This window comes from Equus przewalskii, chromosome 9, assembly GCF_037783145.1.
Source record: "Equus przewalskii isolate Varuska chromosome 9, EquPr2, whole genome shotgun sequence".
NCBI classification, from domain to species: Eukaryota; Metazoa; Chordata; class Mammalia; order Perissodactyla; family Equidae; genus Equus; species Equus przewalskii.
In genome coordinates, this window is record NC_091839.1 from 2,918,319 (window position 1) to 2,936,822 (window position 18,504).

Consider the following 18,504-nt stretch of genomic DNA (forward strand, 5'->3'; position numbering starts at 1 on the left):
ATGATACCTGCCAGCCCTGGTGGCGGTTGTTTTTTTTTCCTTGACTACTAAAGGGAAAAGAGAAAGGAACGGGAGGGGGCAGGGGGAGTCAGAAGAGCGGCAAAGGCTGAACAGTGTGGTTTAGCAGATAATATGAAAGAACATAACCTCTTCCGCGCCTCTGCCAATCTCGCGCCCGCCGGCCGCACACCCAGCCAGCCATCCCTAGGAAGCAGGCTCTCGCCTCGCCTCGCCCCTGCCTCCGCTCTCTCCTCCCTCTCCCTCTCGCCAAATCAGCAGTGCTCTCCCGGCAAGCCAGCGGTCCTGCACAAGGAGGAGGAGACAGCATCACATGGACTGGGCTTCCCTCCCCTCCCTGTTGTCTGGCTGGGGCCCATATGATAAATGACATATGTCATTCTGTCAGGAGGCAAGGGTGGGTCAGTGATGTATGACTCCGCGGAAAAGGAAATCGACTGTTTGGCATGGTGCAGCTCTTCTCCACCAGGATTTAGTTTCAGAACTCTGAAATGAATTCTCCGACGTTTCAAGTGCATACTTAGGACAGGCTGATGGGAGGCCTGGGGAAATCGCACTTGATCCTCCCGTGCCCTTCGGGTGGCAAAAAAAAAAAAAAAACGTTCCGCCACTGGATACCTACAAAAGGCCACGCGCGTGTCAGAGTCCCCAGCAGTCACACACCACGGGTTATTAAAAATGTGACTTAGGGGAAAAAAAAAGAGAAATTAAGCGGGGTAAGGTTAGTCCTTTTATTTATTTATTTTTTTAATGGCAAAGGGCTGACACAAAAGCAAGATAAAAATTAGCATGTTTGAAGTAATCGTCCCGCAGCTTGACATCTGCATAGTAAATTTTAAAGGAAAAAAATGTGTCAGACAGCCATGAGCCGCTTCGCCCTCCCCCCTTTCATTAGCTCACTGCCAGGGTGGCACCGCTGAACCTCATTACGGCGAGAGGATTTATGAAGCTGAACCCAATGGCAAAGAAAAGGCATCTGTCAATAATTGTAGGGAGCTGCACTCACAGCTTTGAAATCTCATTAAGTATGCAGTTATCAGGCATAAAGATCAAAAACATTACTCAACTCCGACAGAATCTTATGGAGGAACATTAATTAGCAACAGGCCTACAGTACAAAAAAAAAAAAAAAAACACAGACTTCCTCTCACACCTGCCCAACCCACAAACCTAAAGCAACACTCCCCCTCCCGCCCGAAAAAAAATAATTCCCGGCATCTGAGACTGATCAAGAACATGAAACAAGAGAGACACACACAGAAAGAAGGAGAGGGAGGCAAGGGGTGGGCGGCGGGCAGGCAGGGAGGGGAGAGGGAGGGCGGGGAAATTCAGTTGAGAAAGGCTTGGCGGTGAGGAGAGAAAAGGAAGAAGCTGTCAAACTTGAGAAGGATGTCAGCGCTGGCCCTGATTACAGGGGCCTATGGAGCTCTCAGACCTTTTATCATCCTCGCCATCAAAACCAGCCAGGGAGTCACTGCAGGACGCTGGTGGCTGCCCGTCTGCAGCCCAGCCCCAAGGCCCAGACCCCAGGACCCTGTCCTCCAGCCCCTGCTCACCTGGCAGGCAGGGAGCCCAGGCCCAGCGCCCTGCCAGGCCTCCTCAGCAGCACCCTGCACTCCCCACCCTGGTCTGTGCCCGGCCGGCTAACGCCACAGCCAGACCCAGCTCCCAGGGCCCTGGGCCAGGCTGGGGAATCACGGCTGTCACTGTCCATCTCACCACCATCTTAAAACCCCTTCTTCCTCCAGAGAGACTTGGCATCCCCTTCTCACACACACACTTTCTCTTACTGCATTTCTGTGTATGACTGATTTAGATACTCTGTCACTTAAAACACACTGACAAATAAAAGACAAATGTGGAGAATTCACATCCGAACCAACTGGCAGGCCAACACTGGGTCGTGAGCCCTCGTAACCTCTGCAGATGCAGGACAGGGTGCAGCTGATTAAGGGGACCCAACAGATCCCCAGCTACTCTGACTGCAGGAAATCCCCAGGGAGTAAACTGAACGACCAGTGTCCTCTCCCACCACATTCTCCACCTCTTACAAGCTGCATGGCAAAGAATAATTCACACATGTCTGCAAACATCCCACGAGGATTGTGTGCTTGGGGTCTCCGACAAACTTCTCTGATGTCCTGTGCTGGCCTGGATCCAGGTAGGTACACTGAGGCTTGGGGGGAGGTCCCAAATATCACTCAGATTTCTGGGGAACAGGAACCATCAGCCAACTCCCTGGCATGTCCTGCAACACTTAGGCATGGTCCCCAGGGTTCCCCATGAAAGATGGAGAATAATAATAATAGTAATAACAACATATATATTCTGTACTAATTTCTCTCATTGCACTGTTACAGAAAGATGGCCTTCTCTGGTTACCCATAAGCACATGCTCGGGTGCTCCTTTTCGCACACACACAGCACTTCCCATAATCCCACACCAGGAGAAAGCCGGCAGAAAGCATCTCCTTGGATCTGAAAGCCCCGCTAACCGCCTCCTCTGAGTTCTTCCTGCACTCCTGTACCTCAAGCTCACCTCATTCCGCGGCCACCTCTAAAGTGTTTACCTCTCTCCTCGACAGAAGATAATGGCCACCTTTTCTTAATTAGCCACATCTTTAAGGAAAAGGGCATTAAGATTCCTAGGCAACCAGCTTGGAGATCCCTCCAAGCCAAGGGCCATCCTTTCCAGTAAATGACTCTCCTTTGGAATACCAATGAACACGGCTCGCGTCAATTGTCACCTATGCCCGAAAATAGTGAAGAACACGTGTCTATAAACCAGACTTGATGAGAAGGAATTTTAGCAGTAGTGTTACAATAAGGTGTTTATATTTTTTATGTGCTTACCATATTACCTTTATTATGTGTAACATCAAAGTGATTATAGCAATTACATCTAACAGAATTAATTACAGAACTTCCCATCACTCCAGGATACATAATGCATTAGAAGTAAGCCAAAGAAAGAAAACATCTTGATTGTAGTAACTATTGTTGGTATGTATTTTCCCTGGCAGCAAAGTCAAACCAACGGCAGCTTTCAGGAAGAGCAGGGCAATGGAAACTGAGAGGTTTAATAGGGAATGAGGTGTATTTTCTTTAAATTAACTACCACTTTTGCCTAATAATATGTTGGCACTATTGGACATATAAAATCAATTTAATTTTTTAAGTGTAAATCTTTAAAAGGTGCTGGGTTAATCCACCCAACCAACGTTACTACATAGAGAAGAAAGCACATGGGCGAAAGACTCACAAGTCTTTACGTATGCAAAATAAATTCACTCAAGGCTTCATTAATATTAATTTAAATTCAAAACCCATTTACATTAAATTGTTCATTAAAAATTGCCTATTTTATGCAACATGCATTTCTCAAAGAACTCAGAGGAAACTGAATACATACGACTAGATTTAATGATGGGGATGCAAAATCAAAAGTAAATGAATTTGAGTCATTTCACGTATATTACCAAACAGCCCTTTGCTCTCCATTAAGGATGGGTTCCAGTTTGGGGAACAAACACTTGGAGTATTTTGCTTTCCACTACCAGAAGCGTGTGAACATGACCTTGTGGTCTACCAAACACTAAGAAGAAAACAGGAGAAACTGGTGGAATGGAGAGGGCAGCCAATTCAAAACTGGACTTGGGAAGGGAGCCGGCACCACCTCACAATGGCAACTGGACTCACAGAGCTTCCAGAGTTAGGCTCACTGTTTAAAAAACATACATCAGTTAGCATTTGCCAGCGCCCATCTTGGTCTAGAATTGACAGTTTCTCTCTCCACTTCACTCCGCCCTCTGCAATCCTTTATTCCTCAAGCAAGGGGATGAGGAATGTGACGATGAGTTCCTAAGTTCCTTGCTCTGGTGCCTTCCCCCTCAAAGACAATCTGAACTTACACTGTTTCCCCAACAGCTGTTCTGGATGAAGAAAACACAGTCATAATTAATAACATGTGCCCTGACAGTATGAATTAATAATTTATCATTAAGCCCAAACAAATTTAAATTATTCTTCAAGAGCCACACCTTTGCTCATCTGAGGATCGGCTGAAAGGTCCAGGTAACGTGGCCTGGAGAGAAACGCTTTCTCCCCTCACTAGAGTCACTCTTTCTGAAATACTAAAATAATTTACAGAATTGAAGGTAATTAAACCCAAGAATCTAAGTGCTGATCAAATCAAGTGTATGTGCTCGAAATGTCTTCCTTTTTAAATGGGGCTTATAAAATATTCAATATTTGGTCAAGGACACTATGTAATCTTTCTAATAAAGATTCCTAAGCCCAGAGCACGACAGCGGTTCAGGCAAGTGGTCATAAGCAGATTATGCTCCACGACCGTCTTTTTTTCACTTCCAAAAATGCACAGCATTATGCTAGTCACAAACAGTAACCTGAAATTTTTACATCCATGTCTAACGTCAGTGTTTACAACTGTTGAAAAATTAGAGAAAGCTACCAAGACTATGTATCCATTTCTTACAATTCAGGTAAAAAAATCCAGAAGGGGATAAAAAACATATTCATAGCCATTGTTTAGTAGGATTTAAAAATTAATTTAGTGACTAACTGCAAATACTGGAAACTAGAATTAATCTGTCTGGATTTTTTTTAAAGGCTTACAGACATTTAAATGCATGTATCAGGACACTTTATCAACCTAACATAAAATTGTCATCTTATCTTATTATATGACTATTTTATGCATGTGTCAAAGAATTTAAAAATGACTGCCTGTCTATTGAGTCTAATTACAACTGCACATTATCTGTCTAGATGTACCAGTCCATATCATTGTTATAAATACAATATATTGTATTCACCTTTCATTTTTAACTTCAGACAGAGAAACCACAATTTGGAGCATAACTGAAACACACACGCACGCGCGCACACAGCGCGAACACCTGAGGGTCTGGGGTAAGTGACACCACTGTCCCGATCTGCCCTGTGTCCCACCAGGGCTGTGGGGTAAAGCTACAGGGGGTTACAAAGCAGCTTATTTGCGAGGCCAGTCTTCCCCACTGGGCTGCACATGGACACAGAAGGGTAGACACAAACCTTACTTTTTTTTTTTTTTTTTTTTTACTACAAGACCAAAACTATTTTTATAGCTTGTCCAGTGACAGGCAGGAATAAAAACGGGCCAGCAGGAAAGCTTCACAAACTGCACCTGGAACGCCTGGGCTTTGCTTGCGGTACTGGATTAAACATGGCTGTGGCACACCAGGACACGACTCCATCCTCTCCTCTCCCCTCTCCTTCCCTGCCCGGGTCAGCTCTGCAGCCCTGCCCCAGCCAGGCTCCGCCAGCCACGCCACGACACAAGTGAAAGGGAAAGCGCCTGAGTGGGACCAGGCACTCTGACCTCAAGAAGGTGACCCTTCTCCCTCCAGAAACCCCACTAGCGGAGGGCGGGGGACAGGAAGGCCTTTAATGCTGAGAACTCACCTGGGCTTCAAGGCATTTCCCATGGCCCTGAGCAGTCACCTTTCATTCTAATCACTTTACAAAGCAATCTTTGGTAAAAAGAGGGAAAATGCAGACTCGGGAGGCAATTTAGGGAATAACTGCTGATACCTCAGTTATTGACGATCTTGCTCCCGTTTACGAGCACGCTCAAGGCGAAACCGAGAACAAAATGACAACATCAACCGCTCACAATCAAGTGTGGCCCTGGAGAGCACTGAAGCCCTAACTGACAGTTGTCACGATAATGGGGGCACAGCAGCTGATTCTGAAAGGTTCTCTCCCCTATGTGGATATCCAGGGGAATAGCCTTGCCTCCTGCCCTCTTTGTTTTTCTCCTTCGTCTTCTCGATTTTCCTTTTTAAAATCTGCTTTGTGTCTCTCATTTTGTAGGAAAAGGGGGGAAAAAATCACAGAGTGACCAAAACCAGTCATTTTGTCACCTTGCTACAGGGTAGCACACCTGTCCAAAGGAGAAACGCTTGGCAGGTTTGAGAGCAAATAAACTCCCAAGGCTGATGCCAAAATGCCCTCCTGAATGCTCATGCACTTCCAAGAGAGAAGAAAAGAGCTCCTCTCTGGAGCTGCCCGCCGTGGATGAGACTGAGCAAGGCTAGGATGGCAGGGATTGGGCAGCTCCAGGTGCACCACCTTCCAGGCAGGCCGAGTCTCCTGGCGATGTGAAACTCCCTCTGCCCTGCCACTACGAGCTCATCCTAGTCCCTGGGGCCCCACAGTGATCTGTTACACCAGCAGATCCCAGGGAGTCCAAGTCACTTTGAGAAAACTCAGATGCTTGAAGGTTTACCCTCGTGATGTAACCACCTAAGCTATGGAAGATTATTCTCTTTTAATGAGTAAGATTCAAAAGGTCAGTGGCAAGTCGCTGTTCTTCGAGGATTTTTTTTTTTTTGGAAGCTTAGGCAATGGTATTTTGATTTTACATTTTCCTCCAGAAGATAAATATGAATGGATAGGATGTTATCTTCTAGTAAGTATTGCTCTAATTTTTTCCCCAGTATTTTCAAATAATACTTCTTGAAAAACAAACACAATGCATAGGAGAGAGTTATATGTTAAGCAAGGGACAATGGTCATTTTGCCTGAAGGACACTGGCCTCTCCAACCTTGCTCCCATGAGCTTCTACGGGCAGCAACATCTGTCCAGCACAAATGGACCGCCCTTTGAAATTACACGCCTGGAGAAAGGAAACTCCTGCCCAGGTTTTCTTCGGCAGGTGAAGAAATCTCTCTCTCTCTGAGAAAAGACATTAAGCCATACATAATTTCTATCAAAAAAAAAAAAATCCTGAAGTATAGAAATCTGTCTTTTCAGGGATTCTTGGAGCCCGTGTGGCCTTGTGGAGAGCAGTGTCACATTTGGCCTAGATATAAAGACTCTGTGCACCTGTGTGCTATGTCTGCAAGCTCTACCCAGCTCTCAGCCCTTTGTGGTTGTTATTCTACCCCAGACCATTAAAAGGGCCCTAATTCCTATGACATGATTATCCAGGTACCAAAGCCCATTTGTCACCTGCAGCAGAAAATTGAGTTAATGCACAACTAAAGGCAGCCAGGACTGTGTAATATCAACTTGATTACATCAAACTAGCTGCAAACCTAATTCTGCTGGATGACACTGCGTCGAGCTTGTCATCTCCAATCATTAAAGCTGTCAGGGATCCATCAGGTTTACAGCTAATTAGGTGAACACTAATGAAGCTGGCAAAACAACTTTTCTTTTTTTATGGCTGAGCGGACCTTTCAGTTTGGAGGGGAGAAAAATTCTCCAGTATTCTCAAGGTTGCTGGGGACCAGATTTCCAGTCACCAATCAGCAGACATCTTTCTTTTTCCCACTCTCTCTCTCTATCAGTACAAAGCAATCAATTTGTCATCACTCCCAGGATGCCACAAAAGCAGGCATGAACCTTGTAACTTGCAGCTGTGAGGACTGAAAAAGGGAGGAAAAAAATGGGAAGTTTCCTGTGCATCCAAACAAACAAAAAAACTCACACAGCTCACTTATTGGCCTGGGCAGAGTTACCACTGGCCTAAACATGGAGGGCTCTTTTTATTCCCCAGTCTTCTTAAATAAGTAACCCTTCAGACATTCCCAACCCCTCCTCCGCACGTCCATTAGGCAGAGGCATTCTGATAAAGTAAATCCAAAACCAGGGTATGGGAAAGAAAGAAAGCACTCACGCTGCCAACTTCTGATTGACCATTAAGCTATTGATGAATGTGCCTGTCAGGAGAGAGACAATTAAATCAAATATGAAACAAAGTCGTTCTGACGGGTCATTTTGATAGAGCAAAACCATTCTTCCATCTCCTATTAGTCGTGCAGTCAAGTTTTTATATAATGAATATTTCTTAACTGACCTGAGATTCCCTGGCTGGCTTTTTAAAAGGTGCAAAAAGGTTAGTGAACAGGTTCCTTTAAGAAAAATAAATAAAACCAGTAATACGGTTCCTCCTTCTCTAATATTTTTAGCAGAAAGTTATCAAGTAAGAGTCTCAGATTGGCAAGTTGGAAGAGAAAAGATGAACCAACCACAGAGAGAGTTCTAAACCAAATGTAAAGATGTAATCCCATATGGTTCATTTGATTGAGACACACAGATACCTTAAAATGTGCATCCAGAAAGGAAAGAAAAAATTTCAAAGACTGGAAGAAGCCCAAGACACTCCTACTGCCCAACTTTGTGAAGGAGCCCTCCAAACTTTTAGAGTTTATTTTGGGTAGATAAGCTCATTGCTCGAGTCTGGAATTACAGGAGAAGGTGGGATGGTGAACAGCACCAGCCCTCCCCACAACCACTACTGGGGTTTTCAAACTTTCTAAATTTGGGCAACACCGAGGACCGACAGCAAAACCTGCATTATATGCCCCAAACCAAGTCTGTTTCCTCCTAAAATTTTCTTAAGACGCAAACAGGAAAGTACATTTCGGGGAGAAGAAAGAGCAGCATTCCCTCTCTGGGACCTGCGAAGGACACTTCAGCTCAGAGTGCAGCCAATGCGTGAGCTCCACCGGCAGTGCCCGTTGACATGATGGAAATGACCCTCACCGGCACCCCCACTGTTACTACAGGCACTCAGGGGCAGCATGGTACAACGCCTTCATCCAAGAAGGGCACCAAGCAACGCCCTGACCCTTCTCTCGGCCCCCGCTTCTTCCACCAAAAGAAAAGAAGAGAAAAGAAAAGAAATGAACATCCACTTAACCCTCCCATTCAGGCAGCATCTGAACCTCTGCACATCTGAGTGTTACTCATATCAAAATACATCCCGTCCATATGTGGTCCTCTCAGCAATCCGCCCCAAATCCCTGAAGTTGCACTGACAGGGCCCTAGTGACGTCACAGAGCTTGGCCTCACCATTGCGAGTGATTTATTGATGTTTATTGGGAATGAATAGATCAAAGGCAGCAGCGTGACAGGCGATCAATCAGTCATCAAATCAAGGGTGGCAAAGGTCCAGAAGCCCTTCTTCCAGGCAACGTGCCCCCAACTGACATTATTGCAAAATAATGTTATGTGTGTGGGTTTTGTTTTGTTTTCAATGATGCTTTTTCCAGAAAAGAAAAAAAAATCGGCTCAGTCTTAACAGGAGTTGACACTCCTGGCAAAAAAAAAAAAAAGGGAAAAAAAGTACTCAGACACGTCTCAGAAGTAAGTGCTATGAGGAGACGAGGGTGGGAGAAGCAGTGGAAGGAGCAGGGCGGGTAAGGGAGCACAAACAGGGGTCAAGGAAACGCCGGCTTCTAACGGGGACTTGACAGTCATCTGACAATACCCAGACCCTGAGCGCTGTGGTTTCCACCGCCGTGCCCGGTTTGGGCCCAATAAATGACGGATCAATCGGATTAGCAGTAAGGTGGACGAAGGGACCTGCTCACTCACTCACTCGCTCTCTTTCGCTCCGCAGACACCGGGCAGTCCCTCGCCGGCCGGCCACGGGAGGACACAGAAGGTGTCCCAGGGAACTCAGGTGACCCCGCCCGCCCCTCACAGAAAGAGACAGAAGAGGGCTCCTTCCCGTCCCCTCCGCAGCCAGAGAGCAGAGGAGACAGGGACTCAGCCCGGCTCCGTTCGCGCCCAGCGAGCGAGCGCGGCTCCCCAAGTGGGTGCGAGCGGGAAGAGGGCAGAGCGCGGCGGGGCGTCCGGGGGCGCCGGGACGCGAGGCGGGCGCACGCACCCGGAGAGGAGAGCGGCGAGCGAGCCCGCCGCCCCGGAGTTACTCTGCGCCGGCAGAGGGAGAGGGGCGAGGAGCGGGGCAAGGAGCGGGGCCGCCGCCGGCTGGAGACGCGGGGCGAGGAGAGGAAGAGGAGGAGGAGGAGAGGAGGAAGGGGAAGCGGCTCGTACCTGCTGCGCGCCGGGGCGCCTGCTGCTTCCTCCTCGGCATGATGCTCCTCCGGCGACTGCCACTGCCGCCGCCGCCGCCGCCGCCGCCGCCGCCGCTGCCGGGCTGAGGAGCGGGAGGGAGGGGCGGCGGGCCCGCGGGGGGGGCGAGGCGGGCCGGCTCTCAGCCTCCCCCCCGGAGAGCGGCCGCCCGCAGGATGCTGCTGCGCCCCGGCTCTCCGCGTCCCCCCCTCTCCACGCTCCTCCGCGATCCCCGAACGTGCGGAGGGAAGAAGGAGGGCGGGCGAGGGAGGCGCGGGGAGGGAGGAGCGCGGGGGGAGGAGGAGGCAGAGGAGGAGGAGGTGGTGAAGGAGGAGGAGGAGGAGGAGGACCGCGCTGCCGGCGGAATGGGAAGTTTGACAAATCGCTCCAGAGGCCGGAGGAGGAGGGGGCGGGGAGGAGCGGCGGCCCTGCCCCCCCCCGCCCCGTCCCCAGACGAGGTGCGCGGGGTTCGGGGCCGGGGGGCGGGGAGAGGGGGAGAAGGCGGGCAGAGGGGTGGGAGGAGGAGCGCCGGAGCGGCCCGGGCCGGTCCTGCCCGGCCCCCGCCCCCGGACTGGGGGTCAGGGCATCGAGGGGCGCTCAGCCGCCGCCGCAGCCTTGGGCTCAGCGGTCCAGTCTTCTGCCCGTGGCGCGGCTGGAGCGGCGGCGGCGGCAACAGGCAAGCTTAAAGGAAAAGGAGATGATCGTGTCACTCGCCCGCCCGCGGGGGCGCCGCGCCCCCGCTCCCGGCCCGGGGCCTGTCTAGGACCCCCGCCCAGTCTGGGGAGGGGGTGCCGCCCGTGCGCCTCCGCCCCGTGCGCGCACGCAGGGGCGCGGCGCCGGCCCGGCCGAGCGCGTCCCGGGGCGCTCGCTACCCCCGCCCGCCCCTCTTCCCCACCCGGCCTCGCCCCCTGGCCGCCCCCAGCTGCCTCGCCCGGGCCGCACTCCTCTCCACTCGCTGCGTCCAGAGCCCCCAGCCCGGTCCCCGGGCCTAGGCCCGCGCCTCCCGGGGATGCCAGGGCCCGCGGGCGGGCGCCGGCGCCCTCGTGGGAGGAGGCTGCGCGGGCCAGAGTGGGTGGGGGCTGCTCTCAGACCCCGCGCGACCCGGCTCCTCCCCCGGGACCCGCCGCCGCCACTTCCCCCAATTTTTTTTTCCCGGGCAAACTTTCCCGGGCCCGTCCCGGGGGTCGGTGTGGGAGGGGGGTACCTTCAAGTTTCCTCTCCTGACTGGGAGGATCCCAGCCCATCCACCCCGCCCCTCGCCCCCTAGGCGCCGGGCCGCGCCCCCGTCCCGGGCGCAGGCAGATCCGAGGGCGGGACGGGGCGGGGGAAGAAACTCAGGCTCCCAAGCCCATCCCCCGCCCCTGGGCGCCCCGGAAGGGGGCCGCCGCGCCTAGCGCCGGGCCCGCCGGCAGGACTGGGCGAGCAGAATTGATTATTGATTGGGTGATTGGGGTCGCTGAGGCGCCCAGCGGGCCAGGCCGGCGGGCCACGGAGAGGAGGAGCTGGCAGGGCTGCGGTGGCGGCGGGGCGACGCAGGCTCACTTACGGGCGGCCGCGAGGGCGCGGGTGGGCCGGAGCTCATTGGGACGACCCCCGAGCGGCGGCGGCTGAGCGGGAGCCGGAGACCGAGCCCGAGCGGCGCGGGCGGCGGCGCATCGATGCGCTGCGGGCTCGATTGCGTCTCCCTGGGCCAGCTCTTGGGCCGGGAATGGGGCGGCCGCGGCGGGGCCGGCTCCGGGCGCTGCTGGGCGGCGGTGGCGGGGGCGCGGGGGCGGCCGCCGGGCCGGCGGTCCCCGAGGCAGCGCTGCTTCTGGGCACGCCGGCTGGGGCGCAGGGACTCCCCTGGGTCCCACGTCCGATAGTCCTGGCGAGGGCCGGAGCCCCGCGCCCTGGGACTGGCTGCTTGAGCGCTCCCGGAGCTGCAAACCCCGGCCTTCTTCTTCCTCCCTTCCTTTCTTTTTCTTTTTTTTTCCTTTTTTAATCTTTCTTTCCTAGTTTCTTTCTCCCTCTTCTTCTGCCCGCTCTCCTCTTTATTTTGTCTTTATGACTGTTTCTGCAAGTTTGTTTTAAAAGTTCACGGGCATGCTTTCTTTTCTTTTAGACCAGGAGACCGTGATCTCACCCTGACGGTAAGATCAAAAGTCTCCGCTCGCCCCAGCCTGCGGGCTTGGGCTCGGTCCAGACGCCTCCTTGAATGCAGATGTGCCGCCGCCGGCCTCCAGGGCTATAAAGCCGCCTCCGGCGCCGTCGCGCGCTGGAGCGCTCGGAGTTGCGGGGTGCGGACCCCGGGCTGTTGCGGGGAGTCAGAACCGGGCTGTGGCTGGGCTCCGGGGCTGGCCGTGTGTGGCGGACTCGGGGCAGGGGCGCGGCGTGCAGTGTGTGCCTGCAGCCGCAGAGGCCGGAGCGACTGCCCCTCCAGGCCCGGAGACGCGGCCGTGGGGCGTGAAACGCTTCTTGCGAACGAGGAAACGGTGAGTTGGCAGACACCGCCCGTGGCCTCACGGTTCTGTCGCGGCGCTGGGCCCCTCTTGCCTGGAGGAGGGTAGGCGTCGCGCGAGGTCAGCTCCTGCCCGCCCCCGGCTCGCCTCCAAAGCGCCGATCGCCCACTTAGGCCTGCCGGTTGTGGTGTGCGCACAGCGCTGGGCGCCGCGCACGGATGGCAGAGTATCGCCCTGGCTCGTGCTCCCCCCTCCTCTCCTTCCCCGCGCCGCTCTCCAAACCTCTGTTCCTCCGCCCCCTCCCCCTGCCGGTCTCGGCCTGAGCTCAGTTCTCCGCGCCGCCCGGAGCCACCGCAGATCACCGCCTCGCCCTCCCCCGCTCAGGCGCCGCGCGCTGCGCGATCCGCCCTAACATCTGTCCGTCCAACCATTGGCGCATCCATCAGTGTCAATGAGCTGCACATCGCAGCGACAGCCCGTCACGCACAACACGGGCTATGCTGAGTGCATACTGCGACCGCGCTGCCTTGCCCGGACACGCCAACAGGGTTTTGGCCCGGCTTGGAACCGTGATCTCTAGGGTGTTCTTTTAGTCAAACGCACCCCGTTTAATATTGGGACCGCAAAACGTCACTAGTTTTGCAGGCCATTCTAGGGATGGGGCAGATGGAGGAGTACAGTGTCAACCCAGCACTTACATTCCACCAAGTTCTCTCTGTGGACTGGGTGCGGTGGAGGAAAGAAGGAAGGGAGGCTTCCCAAATCCGCACCAAGCACAGTATAGAGCCATTAGCTACCTGAATGCAGGGGCTTAACCCGCTTCAGCTGGCCGGGTCTGGGGCTGTTGAGGATGCCAGGCAGGTCTTAGCCAGAAGGTCTCAAGCTAAAACTTTGCCAGGCCCCGCCTGGCTGCTGCACGACACGGCCTGACAGGGAGGAGCGAGAGGAGGGGGGGAAACGCGGATCCCAGTGAGAACCGCGGGCTCGATTTAGGGAGAAATGGTGTCTGGTTGGCAGTAAGTCTATAATTCACATGTTATTTACAGAGGGAGAAAGGGCAGGGCCATATGTTTGAGAAGCCAGAGCTTGTCGGGGAGCTCCCCGGCGCCATTCTCTGAGAGTGCTGACCTCCGCTGTGGTTGCACGTTCCCCAGCTTTTGCTTCTTGCTTTTCCCCACTGCCCCCCACGCCCAGCTGTCCAAAGGACAAACATCTTCACATATGTCCCTGATCAGTTTGGCCAGGCCAAAGGACCTTTCTTGTGCTCCCCCCTAAGAACTTCAGGGGAAGGGCGCGCGGAGGACCCACTCCTCGGACATCTGCGGGGCGGCTGTAGCCGGCATTTTACCTGACTTTATTCCTACTGCAAATATTTCTGTTAGAGTTGTGCCCCTCAGTCGACTACATAAGCGGGTAAAGCTTTGCGTGTGTTCGTTCGCCGAATCGCGACTTAAAAGGGATACAGGACTGCTCTCCAGGAGCACGGAGGTCTGCACGGTTCCGGAGGAGGCCGGGGACAGCCGCGGCGGCGCTCGCTGGGGTTCCTTCCCGCGGCAAGGACGGACGCGCTCCAGGGTGCGGGCTTCATGCCCCACATCCAGCGGCCAAACTGCATGCACGCTAGACTAGGGGGCGGAAAAGCCCGCGCCCGGCGGAGGAGCTAGAACTCTGTAGAAGACACATTGTGCAGAAATCTTTTTACCCCACTCTGAAGAGTTGCAGATACCTTTGAAAAGCAACAACAGGCTTCCACCCCTGCACCAGCACCTGGTCACTTCTTAGCTGCGTGAGTTACGCAAAAAGTAATCCCCTAGGCCAGTTAGATGCCCCCACCTCTGGAAGGTGCCACGTTTCTGGGAATAATTTTTTAAATCCCTGAAAATAAAAAGAGAGAAAGGCTGAGGGGCAGTGGGGCGACACACCGAAATGCCCAGCGGCCAACGCCCATAAGGGAAACTGGCTGCTGCCAGGTGGCTCACCCCGCAGTGCGGTGGTAACATTTACAAGCCGTGGAAATTCCCAGAAGGCTTGAAGACAACTCCTGACCCCAAGACTGCGCCTGGGGCCCCGTGGAACCCCGCTCCTCCCCCGTGGCCAGGCGAGGAGCCCTATTCAGTACAAATGCTCCCAAATGTCGCTTCTTCTGGTCGAGGATTAGAAATCCGACTCCAGTTTTCCGAACTCAAGGAGCCACAGGCCCCAGTCTCAGGGCCTAGCTGCGCAGGTCTATCCCACCCCGGGGGCGTTCGTGCCCTTGGCTAACCCGATCCCCACCCGGAGGAGTTCGAAAAAAGAAAAAGTACGCGGGCGTGGCTGGGAACAAGTGTGCGGGAGAGGGGCAAGGATCTCGCCCGCAACACGGCGGCAAGAGTCGGGAAGTTCATGCCAGGGAAGGAGCAGCCCGGCCACCGCCGGGAGGCAGCCGAGGTTGTGTTCAAGGTGCGGTTGAGGGCAGTGGGTGACAGACCGCCAGACCCCAGCAAGGCTGAAGTGTGCCCTCATTTGGGATGGGCAGTAAGGGAAAAGATTTCAGGAAAAAGGCGTCCTCGAAACTGTCGGTCCAGGACGAGTAGCCAGGGTCGGCTGGGACCCCAGGCGCCCAGGGGCCTAAGCCCAGACCTTGGAGAGGGGTTCTTCGTGCCCCGAGGGAGTAGCGGGCCACCTGGAGAGTAAGCTCCAGGAGCCTGCACCCCATTTCAATGCGTGAGGGCATCTGGCCCGGCGGTGGGCCTTATGGGAGCCCAGCGCCTGCCCTGCAACGCCAAGGGGGGCGGCGCCCACTGCTCTCCTGCCTGCGCCCGCCTGGAACACTAGTGCTCCCGTCTGCCCCTTCCACTCTCCTGCTCACACCACAGGCTTGGCTAGGCAAGAGAAAGTGCCCTGGGTGCAGGAGAGCTGCCTGCCTGCCGCCGCCTGCATACCACACCTCAGCCAAGAATCGGACGGGACCTCAGCCCCGGCGGAGCGCGAAGGATTCGGACCCTGGGGCCAGGCCCTCGCCAGGCGGTAAACTGTTTGCTAAAAGTGCATTTACACAGCAGCGAAGTTTGTTTCTCTTTTTCCGGTAGCTTTGTTTTAACGAACCAGATGTTTTGTCTGTAAATTCTCCCAAGAACTTTTACAGTTTTGACGTGAAATAAACCTTCGAAAATCGGAGCGGTATATTAATGCCACTTCTGTGGGGCCTCGGGGGAGCTGCATTAGGCGCGCCGGGATGTGACCTGGGGGCGGGGTGGGGCATTCTTCGAAAACAGGTAGGAGACATCTCCGGGTTCAAAATCAAGAATCGGTGTTGGGGGCAAGCAGCGCCTACCTCCCCCCCTCCCCCCCCCCGCCCCCCCGCATATACACGGAGACACACGCGCCCAACCCCTCCCCTCCGGCGGGCGGGGGCTTCCTGGTTTGTAAATTTCCTGTAGCTCAGCCACACAGGTCTCACCCAACTTTGCCAACTGTACCCACTGCACGCCCGCCATTCCCGCCAGGACCACTCTACTCAAAGGCAAAAGGGCCTTCGATCTTTCCGGGCCTGCCTTGACGACGCCCGCGGTCTAGGCGCCCCTGCTCGCCCTGAGCTCCTGGGCAGGACAGTACAGTGAGAATTTTGGGTGGAAGCTGACCTGGTCCAGCCCCTGTAGGAAGCCAGGGCCGGCAGGTCCCCCTCCTGGATGTCTGTTTTTTTCTGACTCAGGATTTCCAAGCAATTATAAACGTCTTTAAAAACAAAACCAAAAACTATACTGCTAACGGGGAAGGAGGGTACATAGTTATCAAGGGAAACTGGTCTGCCTACACATGCATCTCCCGGTTGGGTGATTCTTAGGGACTACTTCCTCGGGATTCAGGAAAACTGGCTGCGGCTCTTCCCCTCCGCACCTCCCCGCTTTCCTGTGCTCTCAGCCCCTCGTCTTCAGATTTGAGGAGCCCAGTTTTAGACTCAACTCCCTTTTCTTCCCTAATTCTCTTTCAAGCTCAATCATTTACGAACTTTCAGAAAAACTTTTTTAGGAGACCGAGGATTAAATAAAGAAAATAAAAAGTCTTTGTTTTGGTCTAAGGAGGATAGATGTATATTAAGTTCAGCTTGGAGGGCGCAATTTCTGCCGAAATGCCCTTTGGTCAAATCCCACGCGTCGACTTGAGTTGTGCGGGGAATTTCCTGGATTACTCGCTACAGCGTGGCGTGTTTCTTCCCACTCTGGGTGAAATGAGTTTTTGTAAACCACTTGGGCAACGCTTACAACAAACCAAAAAAACTGCGCTGGAGAGCGCTGCAGCCGCGGTGGCGTTCACCCCTGGCTGGAAGCGAGCAGGTCTTTGCTGGCTGGAATGCACAGGCGCCCATCTCTTCCCGCGCAGATACGGAAGCTGCGGGCACCGGCGCGTGTCTGAGTCAATGCGTGGGCTGCCCGATGCGAGGCTGAGCTCCCGCTCCTCGAATGCAGGAGCCCTGGAGGAGGAGGAGGTCTCAGACCAGACAGCCCAGCTTCGCAAGCCTGGTGACCTCATCAACTAGCCAGGGAATTTGCAAGATGAGGAAGAACCATGTTTCCCTTTTCTCTTTCACTATATCGCTCTTCTTTTCTGTCTTACACGTTATGGTTTTGTGTTTGTCCCTGAGTTTCCAAACGGGAAAGACGGAGCGCAATTTCTCGGTGGAGCAGGTGCAAGAGAGAGGGACGCTGCGCTGGGGCCTCGTTCTTTCTCATTTTTATTTCTTGATACTTGGTGCGTATCACGTGTATTTCCAGAATAGGGGAGCCAGAGTTCTTTGGGATATGGTGGTCAGAGGGTCAGGTCCTTCCTATGCGGATGGTCTCCGCTCTCCAACGCTTTGCTAACTCCAAGATTTTCCTCTTCCTCAGAGAAGCTCTGAATTCCTCCCCCTCTTCGTCCTTCTGCCACTTCTCTTTCCCACATCTCTTTCGTCTTCTTTCTTATTTCCTCCTCCTATCTCTCTGTTTTCTTTTTGTGTTTTCTCTTCTATCAGTCACTCCTGGACCCCCATAAGAATTCCCAAAGGTTGCATATTTCGGGTCTACCAAGTGCTCACCCCAGAGAGGTCCTTCTCCCTCTGACAAGGCAGGGTCCGCCGGTGCACAGTTCGCGAGGGGACAAACTAGTTTGTGGTTGCTGCAGCTTTTTAGAGGGAGGGGGAGGGGAGGTCAGAAATAGGTTGACACTTGGTTTAAAAATAAAAGAATATGTTAAAAAGTTTCAAAGCTGCCAATAAAACCCTTTAAGTGGCTTGTGATTCAGTGCCTGGAGTTGCGGGGATGGCATTGGTAAATGACTCTAATGCCCAAAGAAAAATATTACAGATGCCGCTGTCTTGGCTACCAATCGGGCGCCGCTCTCCTGCGCGGGCGGCGGCTCCTCTCAGTCGCGGAGGGCACCCGCATTTGCATGATAAATTGACCAGACTGGCGGCAGCCAATGAAATATTCAAATTAGGCCTGGGGTTAGGGGTGGAGTCCCTGGGGCTCCCCCTTTGAGCCGGCAGCGGGAGCTGGCTGTGCCACCTCTCCATCAGCGCCCTCTAGAGGCGGGACAGCGTGCGTGGCAGCTCCCGCCCCAGGGATGGGGGCGGGGAGGGGGCGATGGGGAGGGAGGAGGTAGTGGGCTGGGGTGCGCTCAAGGCTGGTCTAGCCGACTAGGTGCGCCGCAGTCTCCGCCTGCGTCTTGCACTTGCACATGGGTTGCAGAGGCAGGTGGTGACCCCAAGGAGGGGTTTAAGGAGAGCTCTAGCACCTTCACCCCAACTATCTTCCCTAGGTTCCCCAAGACACCTAGAACTTAGTTTAAAACTGTGATTGCCCCATTGACATAGCTTGAAGACAAGACCTTTGCCCACCCCAGACTACGACCTCCAATATTGAAATTCTGGAGCAGACAAATCTTCCTTGCCCTGCGTGGAGGACTGTGTGCCCACGCAGGCCCGGCAGTCCAGGGCTCTGGAAGCTAGGACTAGGTTGGGGTGCTCCAGGGCCTGCACCCTGCCTAGGACCGCCAACCTTGGGCAGGCTGTGGGAGCCCAGCCCCTGGGAAAGCCTGAGGGGGCAGTGCCAGCATGCTGACAATGACCTCAGCAGGCAGAACTCCTCCCCTGGGAAAACATGGCCTGGAGGAAGCACCCCGACCTCAAGGCAGGAGCTCCCGCTCCTGTGAGTGTGCAAAGG

The 18,504-nt window shown here is 54.0% G+C and overlaps 1 protein-coding gene and 1 long non-coding RNA gene across 3 annotated transcripts in view; one reads left to right on the forward strand and one right to left on the reverse strand.

Annotated features, from left to right (window-relative positions):
- Nucleotides 1–10,237, reverse strand: part of TSHZ3 (teashirt zinc finger homeobox 3) — a 68,993-nt gene extending 58,756 nt beyond the window's left edge. Inside the window, exon 1 of the mRNA XM_070632522.1 lies at nucleotides 9,870–10,237. Within this exon, the coding sequence (XP_070488623.1) occupies nucleotides 9,870–9,909 (40 nt within the window). The 5' untranslated portion in view covers nucleotides 9,910–10,237. The remainder of the gene's footprint in view (nucleotides 1–9,869) is intronic.
- The window catches only part of LOC139085427 (uncharacterized), a 28,543-nt gene continuing 20,233 nt past the window's right edge, over nucleotides 10,195–18,504 (forward strand). For both annotated transcript variants that reach the window (XR_011543686.1, XR_011543685.1), the window contains exon 1: nucleotides 10,195–10,345. This is a non-coding gene — a long non-coding RNA (uncharacterized lncRNA). The remainder of the gene's footprint in view (nucleotides 10,346–18,504) is intronic.